The 20,331-nt window shown below is 46.0% G+C and overlaps 1 protein-coding gene across 1 annotated transcript in view; it reads left to right on the top strand.

Moving 5' to 3' along the window:
• The window catches only part of CFAP74 (cilia and flagella associated protein 74), a 121,980-nt gene that overhangs the window by 81,270 nt on the left and 20,379 nt on the right, over positions 1-20,331 (top strand). Inside the window, exons 28-32 of the mRNA XM_075279619.1 lie at positions 930-1,064; positions 15,704-15,813; positions 17,440-17,495; positions 18,675-18,794; positions 19,746-19,901. Of these exons, the coding sequence (XP_075135720.1) occupies positions 930-1,064; positions 15,704-15,813; positions 17,440-17,495; positions 18,675-18,794; positions 19,746-19,901 (577 nt within the window). The remainder of the gene's footprint in view (positions 1-929; positions 1,065-15,703; positions 15,814-17,439; positions 17,496-18,674; positions 18,795-19,745; positions 19,902-20,331) is intronic.

The raw sequence follows: 20,331 nt of genomic DNA, 5'->3' as shown, positions 1-20,331 counted from the left end.
ATTTGTTACTGGGGACTGTGGGGGCCAATCCAGCACCTCTACTTCTTTGTCATTCAACCATGTCTTCACTAATCTTGATGTATACTTCGGATCGTTGTCCTGCTGGAACACTATATCGTCCTTTTCTTACCGCTAGTACTCGAGTGTACAAAGTAACTCGTCTTGTAGGATACTCACATATAACTCAGGATTAAGACCACCATCAAACCAAGTATCCAGCGCCTTTAACTGGATCCCACCCCTGGTCTGACATCCTTCACCTCTATCAATCAGCTGACTGAAGAAGCAGGGGTGAGCGCTATATCCCCTTCGTTGTATACCAGGCGCAGCACCGTACATTGCATAGCAGTTGTGTCTCAGCTCAGTCCCACCCTCCCAATTGAGAATGAGCTGCAGAAGGACTACATAACTGGTGGACACAATATCAGCAGTAACAGGGGTTCTTTCACCTTTCCATAAGCTGATTGGCGGGGGTGCAAGAAGTTGGACGCCAACCAATAAGATATTAATGGCTTATCCTAATAATAGGGTCTCGGAAACCCCTTTAAAATCAGTAGACGGTACATGTGATGTGGAACCATCTTTGGTCCAGCAGAGCCAGAGATGTTGTTTGCAGCCTGTCTCCAGGGGTTTCCTGAACCCCAATGATCAAAAATTAATTTTCTATACCAGACATGGCTACCCTTACAGGGGGCATTTAGATGGCCGATGCATAATATAGCTACTAATCTTACCAGTGATGTCCTGCCAGACTATTGTTCCCGATACCAGAACTGTAGTCACAAAGCAGTGGTCCTTGGTGAACTGCTATAAGCTTATATATCAACGCTGGACAGTAAGATGAGGATACATTTGATATTTTTAAGAGAATTATGGGTTCAGTAAGGTCGACTTGTGATTTCTGAGGTCTTCTTTCTTATTTATTTCAGCTCTGATGAGTACGCCGCTGCCAGAGTCTCCATCTACCGAAGGTTTATGGGGAAGTTTGAGAAATATATAATCCCATGCTTCATTGCCAGCTGTGATGTCAGCAAAAGGAAAGCGGAAGAAAGTCTGAACTTCAGGTACAAACTTGAACAGAAATATAGCCGCAGATTGGTTCCCATCACAAGGCCATACGTAAAGTATAGTTTTATTCCCTGGTTTCATTCTTTGCTTTCTGTTGCGATGTTACTGCGGGTTACCGCCAATTATCAGGCTGCCCCTGGATTTTCCATTGTTTCCAGCATTAGTAGCGCGCTATTTGCCGTAAACTGTGGGCTGTACCAGCACCACTGCCTGTAAACTCGGAATAGCATCTTAATAGGGAAATCTCGTCATAGTGTACTGAAATAGCACTGAAATAATCTAAAGGATATAAATATCAGTAAATAATTTTTCATGTGGACACCAGCTGTTAGCAGAAACCACTCATTGGAGAAATTTAGCTCAGGCCTGGTTCACATCTGCGTCGGTAATCCGTTCGGGGGAAGTCCGCATGGCTACTGAACGCATTGGCAAGCGGTGTGCAGTGAAAGCACACAGACCCCATAGACTATAATGGGGTCTGTGTGCTTTTCACTCGGTCTCCACTTGAGTCATGCGGACAGGAAAGTAGATCGTGAACTACTTGCCTGTCCACATGTTCCGTGTGGAGACCATGCGAGAAGCACATGGACCCCATTATAGTCTACGGGGTCCGTGTACTTTCACTGCACACCGCTTGCCAATGCATTCAGTAGTCTGTTCAGGGGGGTCCCCATGCGGACTCCCCCAAATGGATTACCAACACAGATGTGAACGAGGCCTCAGACTCCTTAAGGCTGTCTTTTGCTATGTATACTGTAACACAACATGCATGCTCTACTAGATATTCTGGGAAAGGAATATTATTTAGGCTAGACCCCACGTAGCGAACCACAGCTAAAAAGCCAATCAGAATCACATCACTTTTCTGCAACGTCTTTCATTGTTTTCATTATACATTTTTCTCTGTGTTTTTTCTTTCCTTGTTAAATCTATAAGGAAAACAGAAGGGTTTCCGCAGGTAAAACACTGCACTTTTACAACATAGGACCTTAGCCTTAAGTGAGTTTCCCTTTGTGGAAAAAGGAAAATATACTCTAGCACCACCTTTTGGAAGGTTCATTATAAATCAATTCCTGATTTTCTATGAAACCTTGGACATTATCTGGGATTAAAGCCAAACCCAAATATCTTTTTCCAAAAGGAAGAGAAAGATTTAGCAAATGTGTCTGGTTTACATGCTGTTCGTGCTTTGGATACTTTTGTGCTTTGTTTGACAAAGGAATGGGAAAACAGCGTGATTTAGTGGGGTAGGGGCTTAACAAGAGCCAATGTACACAAAATATGCACTAAAATTAGTGCAAAGTATGGATTATTACCGTATATACTCGAATATAAGGCGACCCAAATATAAGCTGAGGCCCCTAATTTTACCACAAAAAACTGGGAAAACTTATTGACTCGAGTATAAGCCGAGGGGGGAAATGCAGCAGATACTGGAAAATTTCAAAAATTAAAATGGTCGGAGTTTTTGGGTGCAGTAGGTGCTGGGGAAGGGGAGGGGGTGTTTTGGTTGTCTGTCTGCCCCTTCCCTGAGCCTGAGGACTGGGTTTATTTCCCCCCACTTGTAATTCAGCCTGGCTGTATATAGGATATCTGCAGTGCTCCTATTAACCCCTTCCCGATGGAACAGGAGCACTGCAGATCCCCTATATTCAGTAGACCGGGCACTTTCAGACACAGGGAGACCTAATGTGTATGTGTTTCACAGTCATTTTCTACTTTTGTATGTATCCTAGGGAAAGGAGGGATTTACAACTTTTATTTTTTTTAAGCTTCTTTTTTTTCCCACTATTTTATGGGAGATTCTATACATTGATATTGCGGCTGGTCATAGACCCCTCCCCTCCTAAAAAAATAAATAAATAATTTTTTTAAAAATTTTTTTTTTTTTTGCTGACTCGAGTATAAGCCGAGGGAGGCTTTTTCAGCACAAAATCTGTGCTGAAAAATTTGGCTTATACTCGAGTATATATGGTAAATGGTAACCTGGCAAGGTACAGTCCTGCAAAACATAAGCCCCATGTGGCTGTGAATGGAAGAATAAAAATTATAGCTTTTGGAATGTGAGGAGTAGAAAACAACATTTTTTAAAAAAAATTTGCTATGACAGGTAGGGGTTCCAGCTGTAGGATGTAAGATAATCATAGACATAGCTGAAATGCTGATATTGACTTGAGATCTGATATCACAGTGTAGAGCAGGATATTCTGTAATACATTTCCGAAAGCAGGTAGAAATATTCATGAAGTTCTTTCCTTGTAATCCTGTGCAGGCAAATTGATACGTTCCATGTGCACAACCGTTCCGATGCCTGTAGAGAACACATTATATATGGAGCTTCCTCATTTTACTTTCCAGGACCGGGTACACAATATGAAAATGAAAGCCTTTAACATGTAAAAAAATATCTACCTAATGGCCCCTCACTTATAGCTGCCCAGGAGGACTTTGTGCAGTACCATAAAGTTAGTATGAAAAAAATTAGGCGCAATCGAAATAAAGTACTTTGTGCACGTACATGTCACGGAGGAGAGGTCTGTGATTTTTGTTTTTTGTAGTTTATTTGCACAAAAAATTTTGACTTTTTTTCAATCCACTTTGGAAATGGTGGGAAAGAGCGCGGTTAGCCTGTCAAGCTGTGTGCACTCCAAATGTATCAAGTGCAACCTTGTTCACCATTATTAAAAAAAAAAAAAAAAAAAAACACCGGAGAGGTTGAGATGAGTGTAACACTCAGCATCAAACACAGTACAAAAAGGTTTTTATTTATTGAGCTGTTCAAAATATTAAGATTGTATCAAATGTACAAGGACATACACAAAAAACGTACAGGGTACAATACCAGATGCGGCAAAATGCACACAAAATGCTTTTAGTATCATCAAAGCCTCTATATGATATAATAATCAGTGTTAGTAACAAATAACGTAATGTATAAAGGTAAACCATAAAGGGACCTTAAACAAGCTAAGGTATGACTGAGAGAGTAATGCAAGATCACACATGGGAGCTGAGGTATAGTTCAAGAAAGTGACACAACACCGTATATACTCAAGTATAAGCCGAATTTTTCAGCAGAGTTTTTGTGCTGAAAAAGCCCCCCTCGGCTTATACTCGAGTCAAGAAAAAAAATGTAATGGTAATGTATAGAATGTCCCATAAAATAGTGAGAAAAAAAAAAGCTTTAAAAAAATATAATAAAAAGATAAAGTAAATAAAAGTTGTAAATCCCTCCTTTCCCTAGAATACATATAAAAGTAGAAAATGACTGTGAAACACAAACACATTAGGTATCCCTGTGTCTGACAGTGCCCGGTCTACTGAATATAGGGGATCTGCAGTGCTCCTGTTCCATCGGGACGGGGTTAATAGGAGCACTGCAGATACCCTATATTCAGCCAGACTGAATTACAAGTGGGGGGAAAAAAAACAGTCCTCAAGCTCAGGGAAGGGGCAGACAGACAACCAAAACACCCCCTCCCCTTCCCCAGCATCTACTGCACCCAAAAACTCCGACCATTTTAATTTTTGAAATTTTCCAGTAGCTGCTGCATTTCCCCCCCTCGGCTTATACACGAGTCAATAAGTTTTCCCAGTTTTTTGTGGTAAAATTAGGGGCCTCGGCTTATATCCGGGTCGGCTTATACTCGAGTATATACGGTACATACGGTGTAAAAAATGCAAGTTTGTAATGCAAAGTCCTGAGATCAACTCAGTGAAATAACAATATATGACTTGATTACTCTAATGGAATTAACCATAAAGTATAACAATATATGCCATGATTACTATAATAAAGTTAGCCATGAGTGTCAGTATATAGCACAGCTCTCCTAAATAGGCGGACCAAATAATGATGTGTAGCACTTGACGGTGAAAGGTGTGCAAATACTAAAAACACTTAGCCATATTGGATGTCACAACTAAGAGGCCAAGAGGTGTCGGTTAGAGATGAGCGAACACTAAAATGTTCGAGGTTCGAAATTCGATTCGAACAGCCGCTCAATGTTCGTGTGTTCGAATGGGTTTCGAACCCCATTATAGTCTATGGGGAACAGATACTCGTTAAGGGGGAAACCCAAATCCGTGTCTGGAGGGTCACCAAGTCCACTATGACACCCCAGGAAATGATGCCAACACCTCTGGAATGACACTGGGACAGCAGGGGAAGCATGTCTGGGGGCATCTAACACACCAAAGACCCTCTATTACCCCAACATCACAGCCTAACAACTACACACTTTACACACTCAATACCACCTCTCTGACAGTAGGAAAACACCTTGAAACATGTGTATTTGGCACTTGCAGTGAGGAGAGCTTGTCACCAGCAGTGAATTTGGCCCTTGTAGTAAGTTGAGGTTGGCACCAACATTTGTTTTGAAAATCAGGGTGGATTGAGCCTCTAACCAGCAGAGTTTGGGCAAATTCATGGTGGAGGGAGCCTCTAAACACCCCAGTTTGGGCAAATTCATGGTGGAGGGAGCCTCTAAAAACCCCAGTTTGGACCAATTCATGGTGGAGGGAGCCTCTAAACACCCCAGTTTGGGCAAATTCATGGTGGAGGGAGCCTCTAAAAACCCCAGTTTGGACCAATTCATGGTGGAGGGAGCCTCTAACCAGCCCAGTGTGGGCAAATTCATGGTGGAGGGAGCCTCTAAAAAACCCAGTTTGGACCAATTCATGGTGGAGGGAGCCTCTAACCAGCCCAGTTTGGGCAAATTCATGGTGGAGGGAGCCTCTAACCAGCCCAGTTTGGGCAAATTCATGGTGGAGGGAGCCTCTAAAAAACCCAGTTTGGACCAATTCATGGTGGAGGGAGCCTCTAACCAGCCCAGTTTGGGCAAATTCATGGTGGAGGGAGCCTTTAACCAGCCCAGTTTGGACCAATTAATGGTGGAGGGAGCCTCTAACCAGCCCAGTTTGGACCAATTAATGGTGGAGGGAGCCTCTAACCAGCCCAGTTTGGACCAATTAATGGTGGAGGGAGCCTCTAACCAGCCCAGTTTGGACCAATTAATGGTGGAGGGAGCCTCTAACCAGCCCAGTTTGGACCAATTAATGGTGGAGGGAGCCTCTAACCACCCCAGTTTGGACCAATTCATGGTGGAGGGAGCCTCTAAACAGCCAAGTTTGGACCAATTCATGGTGGAGGGAGCCTCTAAAAACCCCAGTTTGGACCAATTCATGGTGGAGGGAGCCTCTAACCAGCCCAGTTTGGGCAAATTCATGGTGGAGGGAGCCTCTAAACAGCCCAGTTTGGGCAAATTCATGGTGGAGGGAGCCTCTAAACAGCCCAGTTTGGACCAATTCATGGTGGAGGGAGCCTCTAAAAAACCCAGTTTGGACCAATTCATGGTGGAGGGAGCCTCTAAACAGCCCAGTTTGGGCAAATTCATGGTGGAGGGAGCCTCTAACCAGCCCAGTTTGGACCAATTAATGGTGGAGGGAGCCTCTAAACAGCCAAGTTTTGGGAAATTCATGGTGGAGGGAGCCTCTAACCAGCCCAGTTTGGACCAATTCATGGTGGAGGGAGCCTCTAAACAGCCCAGTTTGGGCAAATTCATGGTGGAGGGAGCCTCTAAAAAACCCAGTTTGGACCAATTCATGGTGGAGGGAGCCTCTAACCAGCCTAGTTTGGACCAATTAATGGTGGAGGGAGCCTCTAAACAGCCAAGTTTGGACCAATTCATGGTGGAGGGAGCCTCTAAAAACCCCAGTTTGGACCAATTCATGGTGGAGGGAGCCTCTAACCAGCCCAGTTTGGGCAAATTCATGGTGGAGGGAGCCTCTAAACAGCCCAGTTTGGGCAAATTCATGGTGGAGGGAGCCTCTAACCAGCCCAGTTTGGACCAATTAATGGTGGAGGGAGCCGCTAAACAGCCCAGTTTGGACCAATTCATGGTGGAGGGAGCCTCTAAAAACCCCAGTTTGGACCAATTCATGGTGGAGGGAGCCTCTAAAAAACCCAGTTTGGACCAATTCATGGTGGAGGGAGCCTCTAACCAGCCCAGTTTGGACCAATTAATGGTGGAGGGAGCCTCTAAACAGCCAAGTTTGGACCAATTCATGGTGGAGGGAGCCTCTAAAAACCCCAGTTTGGACCAATTCATGGTGGAGAGAGCCTCTAACCAGCCCAGTTTGGACCAATTAATGGTGGAGGGAGCCTCTAACCAGCCCAGTTTGGACCAATTAATGGTGGAGGGAGCATCTAACCAGCCCAGTTTGGACCAATTAATGGTGGAGGGAGCCTCTAAAAACCCCAGTTTGGACCAATTCATGGTGGAGGGAGCCTCTAACCAGCCCAGTTTGGGCAAATTCATGGTGGAGGGAGCCTCTAAACAGCCCAGTTTGGGCAAATTCATGGTGGAGGGAGCCTCTAACCAGCCCAGTTTGGACCAATTAATGGTGGAGGGAGCCGCTAAACAGCCCAGTTTGGGCAAATTCATGGTGGAGGGAGCCTCTAAACAGCCCAGTTTGGACCAATTAATGGTGGAGGGAGCCGCTAAACAGCCCAGTTTGGACCAATTCATGGTGGAGGGAGCCTCTAAACAGCCCAGTTTGGGCAAATTCATGGTGGAGGGAGCCTCTAACCAGCCCAGTTTGGACCAATTAATGGTGGAGGGAGCCTCTAACCAGCCCAGTTTGGACCAATTAATGGTGGAGGGAGCCTCTAACCAGCCCAGTTTGGACCAATTAATGGTGGAGGGAGCCTCTAACCACCCCAGTTTGGACCAATTCATGGTGGAGGGAGCCTCTAAACAGCCCAGTTTGGGCAAATTCATGGTGGAGGGAGCCTCTAAACAGCCCAGTTTGGACCAATTCATGGTGGAGGGAGCCTCTAAACAGCCCAGTTTGGGCAAATTCATGGTGGAGGGAGCCTCTAAAAAACCCAGTTTGGACCAATTCATGGTGGAGGGAGCCTCTAACCAGCCCAGTTTGGACCAATTAATGGTGGAGGGAGCCTCTAAACAGCCAAGTTTGGACCAATTCATGGTGGAGGGAGCCTCTAAAAACCCCAGTTTGGACCAATTCATGGTGGAGGGAGCCTCTAAACAGCCCAGTTTGGACCAATTCATGGTGGAGGGAGCCTCTAAAAAACCCAGTTTGGACCAATTCATGGTGGAGGGAGCCTCTAAACAGCCCAGTTTGGGCAAATTAATGGTGGAGGGAGCCTCTAACCAGCCCAGTTTGGACCAATTAATGGTGGAGGGAGCGTCTAACCAGCCCAGTTTGGACCAATTAATGGTGGAGGGAGCCTCTAACCAGCCCAGTTTGGACCAATTAATGGTGGAGGGAGCCTCTAAACAGCCCAGTTTGGACCAATTCATGGTGGAGGGAGCCTCTAAACAGCCCAGTTTGGACCAATTCATGGTGGAGGGAGCCTCTAAACAGCCCAGTTTGGGCAAATTCATGGTGGAGGGAGCCTCTAAAAAACCCAGTTTGGACCAATTCATGGTGGAGGGAGCCTCTAACCAGCCCAGTTTGGACCAATTAATGGTGGAGGGAGCCTCTAAACAGCCAAGTTTGGACCAATTCATGGTGGAGGGAGCCTCTAAAAACCCCAGTTTGGACCAATTCATGGTGGAGGGAGCCTCTAACCAGCCCAGTTTGGGCAAATTCATGGTGGAGGGAGCCTCTAAAAAACCCAGTTTGGACCAATTCATGGTGGAGAGAGCCTCTAACCAGCCCAGTTTGGACCAATTAATGGTGGAGGGAGCCTCTAAACAGCCAAGTTTGGACCAATTCATGGTGGAGGGAGCCTCTAAAAAACCCAGTTTGGACCAATTCATGGTGGAGGGAGCCTCTAACCAGCCCAGTTTGGACCAATTCATGGTGGAGGGAGCCTCTAAACAGCCCAGTTTGGGCAAATTCATGGTGGAGGGAGCCTCTAAAAACCCCCAGTTTGGACCAATTCATGGTGGAGGGAGCCTCTAAAAACCCCAGTTTGGACCAATTCATGGTGGAGGGAGCCTCTAAAAACCCCAGTTTGGACCAATTCATGGTGGAGGGAGCCGCTTAACAGCCCAGTTTGGACCAATTCATGGTGGAGGGAGCCTCTAACCAGCAGAGTTGGTGGAAATCAGGGTGGAGGGAGCCTCTAACCAGCAGAGTTGGGGGAAATCAGGGTGGAGGGAGCCTAGTATTAGCAGAATTGTGCAACGCTTATGGTGGATGAGTATGAGGATGCGGAGGAATTGGAGAGGTTGAGTACAGACATGGAGTTTCATGTTGGGGTGCTTTACACAGGTGGGCACAAAAATGACGGCTCTACCCAGTGGTGGTTCATTTTTATCAAAGTGAGCCGGTCGGCACTCTCAGCTGACAGACGGGTGCGCTTGTCAGTGATGATGCCACCGGCTGCACTGAACACCCTCTCAGATAGGACGCTGGCGGCAGGACAGGACAGCACCTCCAAGGCATATAGGGCAAGTTCAAGCCACAGGTCCAACTTCGACACCCAATACGTGTAGGGCGCAGAGGGGTCGGAGAGGACAGGGCTGTGGTCGGAAAGGTATTCCCGCAACATGCGCCTATACTTCTCACGCCTGGTGACACTAGGACCCTCCGTGGCGGCACTTTGGCGAGGGGGTGCCATCAAGGTGTCCCAGACCTTAGACAGTGTGCCCCTCGTTTGTGTGGACCGGTGAGAACTTGGTTGCCTACTGGAGGAACTGCCCTCCCTGCCGCCAACGTCACATGCTGGAAACATCTCCATCATATTCTGCACCAATTGCCTGTGGCAAGCATTGATGCGATTGGCCCTCCCCTCTACCGGAATAAAAGACGAGATGTTGTTTTTATACCGGGGGTCAAGGATAGCAAAGATCCAGTACTGGTTGTCCTCCATGATTTTGACAATACGCTTGTCGGTTGTAAAGCACCCCAACAAGTCTGCCACAGTGTTAGTTGGCATGACTCCTCTGGCCCCACCGGAAAGTTCAATCTCCATTTCCTCCTCATCCTCCATGTCTACCCATCCGCGCTGCAACAATGGGACGATTCGAAGTTGCCCGGAAGCCTCCTGTATCACCATCACATCATCGGACAACTCTTCTTCCTCCTCCTCCTCCTCCTCCTCCTCCATTAAACGCAGTGAAGCGGACAGATGTGTGGACCTACTCTCCAGCTGTGACGGATCGGATGCTATCCCTAACTCCTCTGTGTGATCTGAGTTATCCCTGATGTCAATCAGGGATTCTCTCAGAACACACAAGAGCGGGATTGTAAGGCTCACCATCGCATCCTCAGAGCTCACCCTCCTTGTGGACTCCTCAAAGACCCGTAGGATGTCACAAAGGTCTCTCATCCATGGCCACTCATGGATGTGAAACTGAGGCAGCTGACTTTGTGGCACCCTAGGGTTTTGTAGCTGGTATTCCATCAAAGGTCTCTGCTGCTCAACCACTCTATTCAACATCTGAAACGTTGAGTTCCAGCGTGTGGGGACGTCGCACAAAAGCCGGTGTTGTGGCACATGCAGGCGTTGCTGGAGAGATTTTAAGCTAGCAGCGGCTACTGTCGACTTGCGAAAGTGGGCGCACATGCGCCGCACTTTCACCAGTAGCTCTGGAACATTGGGGTAGCTCTTTAGGAAACGTTGCACCACTAGGTTGAAGACGTGGGCCAGGCATGGAACATGTTGGAGTCCGGCAAGCTCCAGAGCTGCTACCAGGTTCCGGCCGTTATCACAAACGACCATGCCTGGGCCCAGGTGCAGCGGCTCAAACCATATTGCCGTCTCATCGAGGAGGGCATCCCTCACCTCGGAGGCAGTGTGCTGTCTGTCCCCCAAGCTGATCAGCTTCAGCACAGCCTGCTGACGTCTACCAACGCCAGTGCTGCAACGTTTCCAACTCGTAGCTGGGGTCAATCTAACAGCGGAGGAGGAGGCGGTGGCGGAGGAGGAGGCGGTGGCGGAGGAGGAGGCGGTAGAGGAGGAGGAGGAGGGGGGTGTTCTTCTCGTGTCCCTGCCAGGAATGTTAGGCGGGGAGACGAGGTACACCGGGCCAGTTTGGGAAGCAGTCCCAGCCTCAACTACATTCACCCAGTGTGCCGTCAGAGAAATGTAGCGTCCCTGTCTGCATGCACTTGTCCACGCGTCGGTGGTCAAGTGGACCTTTGTGCAAAGCGCGGAACTAAGGGCCCGCCTGATGTTGTGTGACACGTGCTGGTGCAAGGCGGGGACGGCACACCGGGAGAAGTAGTGACGGCTAGGGACGGCATAGCGAGGTGCCGCAGTTGCCATCAGGTCCAGGAAGGCGGGAGTTTCAACAAGCCGGAACGCCAACATCTCCTGGGCCAGCAGTTTAGCGATGTTGGCGTTCAAGGCTTGCGCGTGTGGGTGGTTAGCAGTGTATTTCTGCCGCCGCTCCAATGTCTGAGAGATGGTGGGTTGTTGTAAAGAAACGCCTGATGGTGCCTTTGATGGTGCAGGAGAAGGAGATAAGACAGGACCAGGGGAGGATGAGGTAGAAGTCAACAAAGTGGCGGAGGCAGATGAAGTGGTGTCCTGGCTCGTCCTCTGGAGTGCATCGCCAGCACAGTCAGCAGTGGCAGTGGCAGAGGCAGAGGCAGTGGCAGAGGCAGTGGCAGTGGCGTGAACGGCAGGCGGCCTTTGTCCTGCCGTTGCTGCCTGCCACTGATTCCAGTGCTTGGATTCCAAATGACGGCGCATTGAAGTGGTGGACAGGTTGCTCTTCTCAGAGCCCCTAATCAATTTCGAGAGGCAAATTGTGCAGACAACACTATATCTGTCCTCGGCGCATTCCTTGAAAAAACTCCACACCTTCGAGAAACGTGCCCTCGAGGTGGGAGTTTTTCGGGGCTGGGTACGAACTGGAACATCTTGGGAGATTCCGGGTGTGGCCTGGCTTCGCCTAAGCTGCTGACCTCTGCCTCTGCCTCTAGCTACCCTTTTTGGTGCTGCACCTGCCTCAACATCCACACTACTTTCCCCGCTTGACATCCCCCCTGTCCAGGTCAGGTCAGTGTCCTCATCATCCACCACTTCCTCTTCCAACTCCTGTCTCATCTCCTCCTCCCGCACAATGCGCCGGTCAACTGGATGCCCTGACGGCAACTGCGTCACATCATCGTCGATGAGGGTGGGTTGCTGGTCATCCACCACCAAATCGAACGGAGATGGAGGAGACTCTAGTGTTTGAGCATCTGGACACAGATGCTCCTCTGTTAGGTTCGTGGAATCGTGACGTGGAGAGGCAGGTTGAGGGACAATGAAAGGAGCGGAGAACAGCTCTGGGGAGCAGGGACAGTTTGGGTTATTGTTCTGTAAAGCTTCGGAATTTTGGGAGGAAGGAAGACAAGACTGTTGGGTAATAGGAGGAGAGGAGGCAGAGTCTGACTGGCTGCTGGACAATGTGCTGTAAGCGTTCTCTGACAGCCATTGCAAGACCTGTTCCTGGTTCTCGGGCCTACTAAGGTTTGTACCCTGCAGTTTAGTTAATGTGGCAAGCAACCCTGGCACTGTGGAGTGGCGCAATGCTTGCTGCCCCACAGGAGTAGGCACGGGACGCCCTGTGGCTTCACTGCTACCTTGCTCCCCAGAACCATTCCCCCGACCTCGCCCACGGCCTCGTCCACGTCCCTTTCCGGGAGCCTTGCGCATTTTGAATTCCTAGTTAGAAATTGGCACTGTATACCAGTAGTAAAAATTGTGGGTGCACGTAACCCCAATATATTCTTTGAATTACCAGTCAGAAACTGGCACTATATGGCAGTAGCAAGAAATGAGGGTATTTGTATTCCCAATATATTCTTTGAATTCCCAGTCAGACACTGGCACTATATGGCAGTAGCAAGAAATGAGGGTATTTGTATTCCCAATATATTCTTTGAATTCCCAGTCAGACAATGGCACTGTATACCAGTAGTAAAAATTGTGGGTGCACGTAACCACAATATATTCTTTGAATTACCAGTCAGAAACTGGCACTATATGGCAGTAGCAAGAAATGAGGGTATTTGTATTCCCAATATATTCTTTGAATTCCCAGTCAGACAATGGCACTGTATACCAGTAGTAAAAATTGTGGGTGCACGTAGCCCCAATATATTCTTTGAATTCCCAGTCAGACACTGGCACTATATGGCAGTAGCAAGAAATGAGGGTATTTGTATTCCCAATATATTCTTTGAATTCCCAGTCAGACAATGGCACTGTATACCAGTAGTAAAAATTGTGGGTGCACGTAACCACAATATATTCTTTGAATTACCAGTCAGAAACTGGCACTATATGGCAGTAGCAAGAAATGAGGGTATTTGTATTCCCAATATATTCTTTGAATTCCCAGTCAGACAATGGCACTGTATACCAGTAGTAAAAATTGTGGGTGCACGTAACCCCAATATATTCTTTGAATTACCAGTCAGAAACTGGCACTATATGGCAGTAGCAAGAAATGAGGGTATTTATAACCCCAATATATTCTTTGAATTCCCAGTCAGACAATGGCACTGTATACCAGTAGTAAAAATTGTGGGTGCACGTAACCCCAATATATTCTTTGAATTCCCAGTCAGACACTGGCACTATATGGCAGTAGCAAGAAATGAGGGTATTTGTATTCCCAATATACTCTTTGAATTCCCAGTCAGACAATGGCACTGTATACCAGTAGTAAAAATTGTGGGTGCACGTAACCCCAATATATTCTTTGAATTACCAGTCAGAAACTGGCACTATATGGCAGTAGCAAGAAATGAGGGTATTTATAACCCCAATATATTCTTTGAATTCCCAGTCAGACACTGGCACTATATGGCAGTAGCAAGAAATGAGGGTATTTGTATTCCCAATATATTCTTTGAATTCCCAGTCAGACAATGGCACTGTATACCAGTAGTAAAAATTGTGGGTGCACGTAACCCCAATATATTCTTTGAATTCCCAGTCAGACACTGGCACTATATGGCAGTAGCAAGAAATGAGGGTATTTGTATTCCCAATATATTCTTTGAATTCCCAGTCAGACAATGGCACTGTATACCAGTAGTAAAAATTGTGGGTGCACGTAACCCCAATATATTCTTTGAATTCCCAGTCAGACACTGGCACTATATGGCAGTAGCAAGAAATGAGGGTATTTGTATTCCCAATATATTCTTTGAATTCCCAGTCAGACAATGGCACTGTATACCAGTAGTAAAAATTGTGGGTGCACGTAACCCCAATATATTCTTTGAATTCCCAGTCAGACACTGGCACTATATGGCAGTAGCAAGAAATGAGGGTATTTGTATTCCCAATATATTCTTTGAATTCCCAGTCAGACAATGGCACTGTATACCAGTAGTAAAAATTGTGGGTGTATATAGCCCCAATTCTATTGCTAGGGGACTTGCAGGGTATTTCTGGGGTGAAGGTGGGGGGGCACACCGTTGGAACGGGTATCGGGGTATATATCGGGTATACGGGAATACACTGACAGTGTATTCCATTCAGGATCCTGGGAAAGCTGGGTTGCGGCGATTGAGCCCGTCAGTGGCACGTTACACTGACAAGCTTCTCCCTGGAATTTAGCTCTTACAAGAGCTGTTGGTTGTCTTCTCCTTCCTATCCTAGCCTGTCCCTGCCTACCCAGAATCTAAGCCCTAGCTAGCTGGACGGAAACCTCCGTCCTCGGTGAATTGCAAGCTCAGAATGACGCGAACCTGGGCGGCGCTGTTCTTTTAAATTAGAGGTCACATGTTTTCGGCAGCCAATGGGTTTTGCCTACTTTTCTCAACGTCACCGGTGTCGTAGTTCCTGTCCCACCTACCCTGCGCTGTTATTGGAGCAAAAAAGGCGCCAGGGAAGGTGGGAGGGGAATCGAGTAATGGCGCACTTTACCACGCGGTGTTCGATTCGATTCGAACATGCCGAACAGCCTAATATCCGATCGAACATGAGTTCGATAGAACACTGTTCGCTCATCTCTAGTGTCGGTGCACAGCGCCGCACGTTTCGGTGGAGTCACCCTGACCCTAAACAGATTTTTCTGTATGTGATCTGTATGTATCTAATCTGTGGGAATACACGGACCCTGAACAGATCCGCCATTTCTTCAAATTCTAGATGGCAGAAGCTTCCAGTGGACGAGGAGGATGTTCAGGCTCCTCCTATTGAAGTAACAGCATGGTGGCTCACTGGTGAGAACTACAGTCCTGAGTTCGAATCCTGATAAGGACAACATCTACAAGGACTTTGTATGTTCTCCCCATGGTTTCCTCCCATACTGATAGGGAATGTAGATTGTGAGTTCTATATGGGACAGTGTTGAGAATATTTGAAGAGTGCTGTGGGATATGTTGGTGCTATAAATATATAATAGGAGCAGTTGTGCAGTTCTCAGGGACCACCGCTATACAGTGTATAGGCCTGCTGCCTCCATCCTTTTGCTTGAATAGGAGCAGTGCTGTACGTTATTCCTGTCCATTAGCAACTCCCAGCAACCAGAGGCCACTGCAACAGCTGATCTGTACAGGGTCTGGGTGTCAGACAGCCACACAATTCATACAGAAAAATCAATTTGGCTCCAGAATACCCCTTTAATTTATTAAAAGTCATGTTAAACTTGGCTACATCTTTACTTCTTGATCCTCATTTAACTATTGCACTCCTGATTTACAGCCCACACAACACCCTGTATCTCGAGCTTCACTGTCCTGCAATAGCACCGCCATTAATCGTCACCTCTGAAAATGGCCGCCATGTCATCAGCTTCGGAGAGATCGCTATAGGTACTTCATCAGGGGAATGAGACAGACACCAGTTAATGGTTGTGCGTTTCCATAGACTTCATTTTAAAATGACCAAAGTAGCTTCACTTCACATTACTACAAGATGTTATTGATAGCTGATAGTAGACTCCTAAGCAGCCAGACATTTTCGATATGTATAAATGGCGCTGTGCTGGCACGTCTCTCGCTTTTTTTTTTTTATCGTGGGTGAGGGAGGGGGTGATGTATTTATCTGAAGCGCCGCTCTTCTACCATAGATTACCAAGTTTAATGGATTTCCAAATTAAAAGCAACAAGCATAACTCTGAACGGCTCAATTACATTTTATGTTAGCGTGTCACCGCTTTATTCATCGCCATTTCTGCTGCGTTAACAAGGTTGTAATGATTTTCTTCATATTACATTCGCCACTACGCAATTCATTAGCAGAACGAGATACCAATATTAGTAATTATCAATAATTATTAACAATTAGCAGCCAATATTAAAGACTATATAAAAAGTAAGTCCTCATGCACTTGGCATACAGGCTGTTGGCTGGCACACCGAGTCCCATTTGGATTTTAACTGTAGAGGTATATGGGAATCTGTGTGTTGATATACAGCGCTACTCTGCTGGTCTATGCCTGTAGGACTTGTAGGAGAAGTGAGCTCTGTACACACAGCGGGGTTGTGGTGTGTCTGTGGGCGGGGCTGTGCATGTGGGCGTGGTTGGGCGGATCGTGAGAGCAGGAGACAGCGGCATTCTGTGGCCACGCAGGTATCCCCGCTGTCTGCTTCTTCACAGCGCAGGCTGAGAGTTATCTCTGGACACTGTCAGGCTGGGGCTGCGGGAGCCCCGCCTGCCAGTGTCCGTAGATGACTCTCAGCCTGCTCTGTGAACAAGCAGCACCCTGGCTCCCTCCATCCCTAAGAGCAGCCTGCAAGTGTCCGGAGTGCTTGTTCACAGCGCAGGCTGAGAGTCCACTCTCAGCCTGCACTGTGAACAAGCAGACACCGGGGATCCCTGGCTGTAACCCGCGATCGACCCATACGTCCATTGCGATCGACCGGTAGATTGTGATCGACGTATTGGGCAACCCTGCAATAGAGAATGTAGGCAGTACAAGTGTGGAGGAGGTGGTCTGTTGGAGTGCAAGCAACGGAGGGGCGTTACAGAAGTATGACGTGGGGGGGGGGTGCTGGCTCTGGGGATCGCCTAGAGAGCTCAGTGAGCCTCATTGGCATTATCATTTTTACAGATTTTTACTAAAAACTGGGGGTCTTTGGAAGAATCCGAGGCAGCACATATGCTTAGCTCAAAATCCGTTTTGTAATGATAGAGCCCCTTTAAGGCCCCACTCCAAGTTTTAGTTCCAAGCCAAGTCCATTACAACACAGTGGGTTCACAACTGCCGTACCCCAAAACGTGCCACAGTTGCCACAATGGAATCCATGTTGTCACCTGTATATGCTTCACTATACACTCTAAACTGCGATGGATGCTATGATGGCTGAATACAACCTTTTTTAGAATATTAATATATCCAAGAGAGGCTCTACTTCTTGCATGCATCTGAAAAAATAGTTCAGTGTTTGATATTTGTATACTCAGATTAAATATTCTTTAATATGTTTTTCTTGCAGGTCAGCGAGTTGTAAAGAAAGTAACTTTACAAAACATTTCCTCTGAGCCTGTGGAAGTATCCTTGAAGTCGCTAACCATTAGAGCTTATGTTAGGATTAATCCTTCATGATATTTTTTTTGTTCTTATCATTGTTTACGAGAAATCGCAGCTGTTCCTATTTATACCTTATATGTTCATCATTACATGTATAGTTTCACATAGTAAGAACTTATTATATACAGCTGGAAAAAAAACATACGTTTTTACCATCTCAAAGATTTCATATAAGGAAAAATATATCTGTTCCGTATTAAACAGTGGATATGAAATATAAAGACTGAGTCTTCGGTAGGTGATACCTTTTTAATGATGACAGATTGCAAGCTTTCGAGACTACTAGGTCTCTTTATCAGGCATGGTATGACACAATTTTATGCTTTTGTACAGTATACATAAAAAGAGGCACAGGAATCAAGTGCTTTCCATCACCTGTCGCACCGAACACTTGATTCCTGTGCCTCTTTTTGTGTAGAAATATGCATGCCTTCAGAAATTGTCATACCATGCCTGATGAAGAGACCTAGTCGTCTGGAAAGCTTGCAATCTGGCATCATTCTTATTAGCCATTAAAAAGGTATCAACTACTGAAGATTCTCAATCTTTATATTTCAAAAATATCATAATTATTCAATACGTTTCCACTTTTTCATTGCATACTTGTAGCCCAGGGACTTACACAGATATGGGCCCCATACCAAAACGTAGTAAGGCCCCACCCCCACCATAATGTTTTTATAAAGTTGAGCAATTTTTTTTTAATAAAAAAAATTCCCACTCACCCATGTGGTTTTTTAATATGATTCTCTATCTGCTTTATTAAGACTGGCGTATAGTAAGCCAGTCTTAATAAAAACACAGTTTGCTCATGTTGCCTGTTACTTTTATTCCTATTACAAGTCCAGTTAAAGGGTCAGACATTGACTTATAGGGTACTTATACCAAGAGATGAGGACATAAAGGTCCTGCTATATGGAGGAGAGCTCAGTCCCTGGTCAGCGTATCTAGGACTGATGAAGATGGCTGAGCGTTGTACAATTACTTTGAGAGCTTTTCAGATTCACCACTGCAAAGGGTTAACTGCAGCCGCTCAGGTTTGTAAGCGCTCGAAGCTCTTCACAGATAAGTGCATTGCCTGTAAAAGTAGAAAACTTGTTGTTGACTCCTATTGTGTTCCTTGACCCTTCATTCTCCAAGCCTCGCTTCTCTATTTTTAATTCCTGTGGTCCTTTTGTCTTGCTCAATCCTGTCGGTATTGTGGAGCCAGGAGCGAAATGTCTTCTTCTCCTCGCCTTTTCACCCGAGGAAGACAAAACTGTAAGTCTTCTGACACCAATTCTTAAGACCGAGGTAACAGCAGGTAACAGTGTTGCGCTTATAATGGATGTTTATCCTTGAATACCTTTTTTAGGTAAAACATTCGGCGCTGATTGATTTTTCCCTATAACTTTATAGGGGTCGTAACTCCAATTTTCTGAAATAGAGCTTGCATACATTTAAAGGATGCCTGCTACATGACCCCCCCCCCCCCAGGATATCTAGTCACCACCGTGATACAGAGAACATTACAGTGATAAACAGCATAATACAATAGGGATAGTCCCGGTGACAGACTTTCTTAAAATTTTACTCCTGGTTTTCACCAACTACAACCCTTGTTTCTCCGCAGAGACTTTATGTTCTATGGGTTGTATGTTGGGTATAGAAGTATCATATGGTTTGCATTTCTGTACTGCAGTCTATGATGTCTACAATCCTGTACATAAGACATTATGATTTATGCACACGGCTGTATGGACTACTGTAATAAGAGTCCCATAGGGGATAATAGGATACCTTACAGATGTAGCATAGCTCGGCCCACATATAGATAATGGGTTAATAATACTGACTAGTTAGGACTTTGTGCGTCACCGTATAGGGTTTCTGGACACAGTTTTGCCTTGTGATTATAAGCAGAGGACGGAAAAAGGATTTAACATAGTCACTAGAGATGAGTGAATAGTATTCGAAACTAGAGTTTCGAATACCTCGCTCCCATAGGAATGCATGGGAGCTGCCGTACAACAAGGGGTTAAGCGGCCGGCGCTTAACCCCTTGCTGTACGACCGCTCCCATGCATTCCTATGGGAGCGTGATATTCAAAACTCTAGTTTCGAATACTATTTGTTCATCTCTAATAGTTACCAGTTATCTTGTATTTTAAATCTGAAATTTGGTGGGACTATTAAAGGATTATCTTATTTTATCTTATTTTGGTCATTTTAGTTCTTTGAAAATCTGGAGGTGCGCACCCGACAAGCGACTTTAACACTGGGAATTAAGGGACGTGGTTTAGCTCCCTCCCTGTCCTGTTCACTGGAAGAGGGAACACTAAACATGGGATATGTTTTAGCTAAGGAGAGCGCTACATCAACATTTAAGGTAAAGTACACGTCTATATAATGCGATGTTCGGAGTATACAGCTGGGGGTATTGTCTATAAACACCTGCGTCTTTTCACTATACAGTGTGGAAATGCCTATTGTGGAATGACAATGAAGTGAAGATATTCTGTATATATTTAAAGAGATAACGTACATTTGCCTTTCATTCAAAACAGAACACTAGAGATAGAATATAGCAATCTTGCAAATAACAAGGATTCAATGGGGGAAATTTATGAAGGCTGCCAATGCCAGTCTTCTTATCCCCTCTTCATAAATCAGGCTCCCCCTTTATTGGGCCATGCAAATGCACTGAAATCTATACCAGCTTGTAGCAGGGACAGAAACAAGTCACAAATTATTTTTAGGCCTTGTATACCAGAAAACTGGTGGACAAAGCATAATGCACGAGAGTGAATGGACATAGA

The sequence above is a fragment of the Leptodactylus fuscus genome, chromosome 6 (assembly GCF_031893055.1).
Source record: "Leptodactylus fuscus isolate aLepFus1 chromosome 6, aLepFus1.hap2, whole genome shotgun sequence".
NCBI lineage: Eukaryota > Metazoa > Chordata > Amphibia > Anura > Leptodactylidae > Leptodactylus > Leptodactylus fuscus.
The sequence above is the reverse complement of the archived record's forward strand: the minus strand, read 5'-3'. Positions and strand labels throughout refer to the sequence as shown.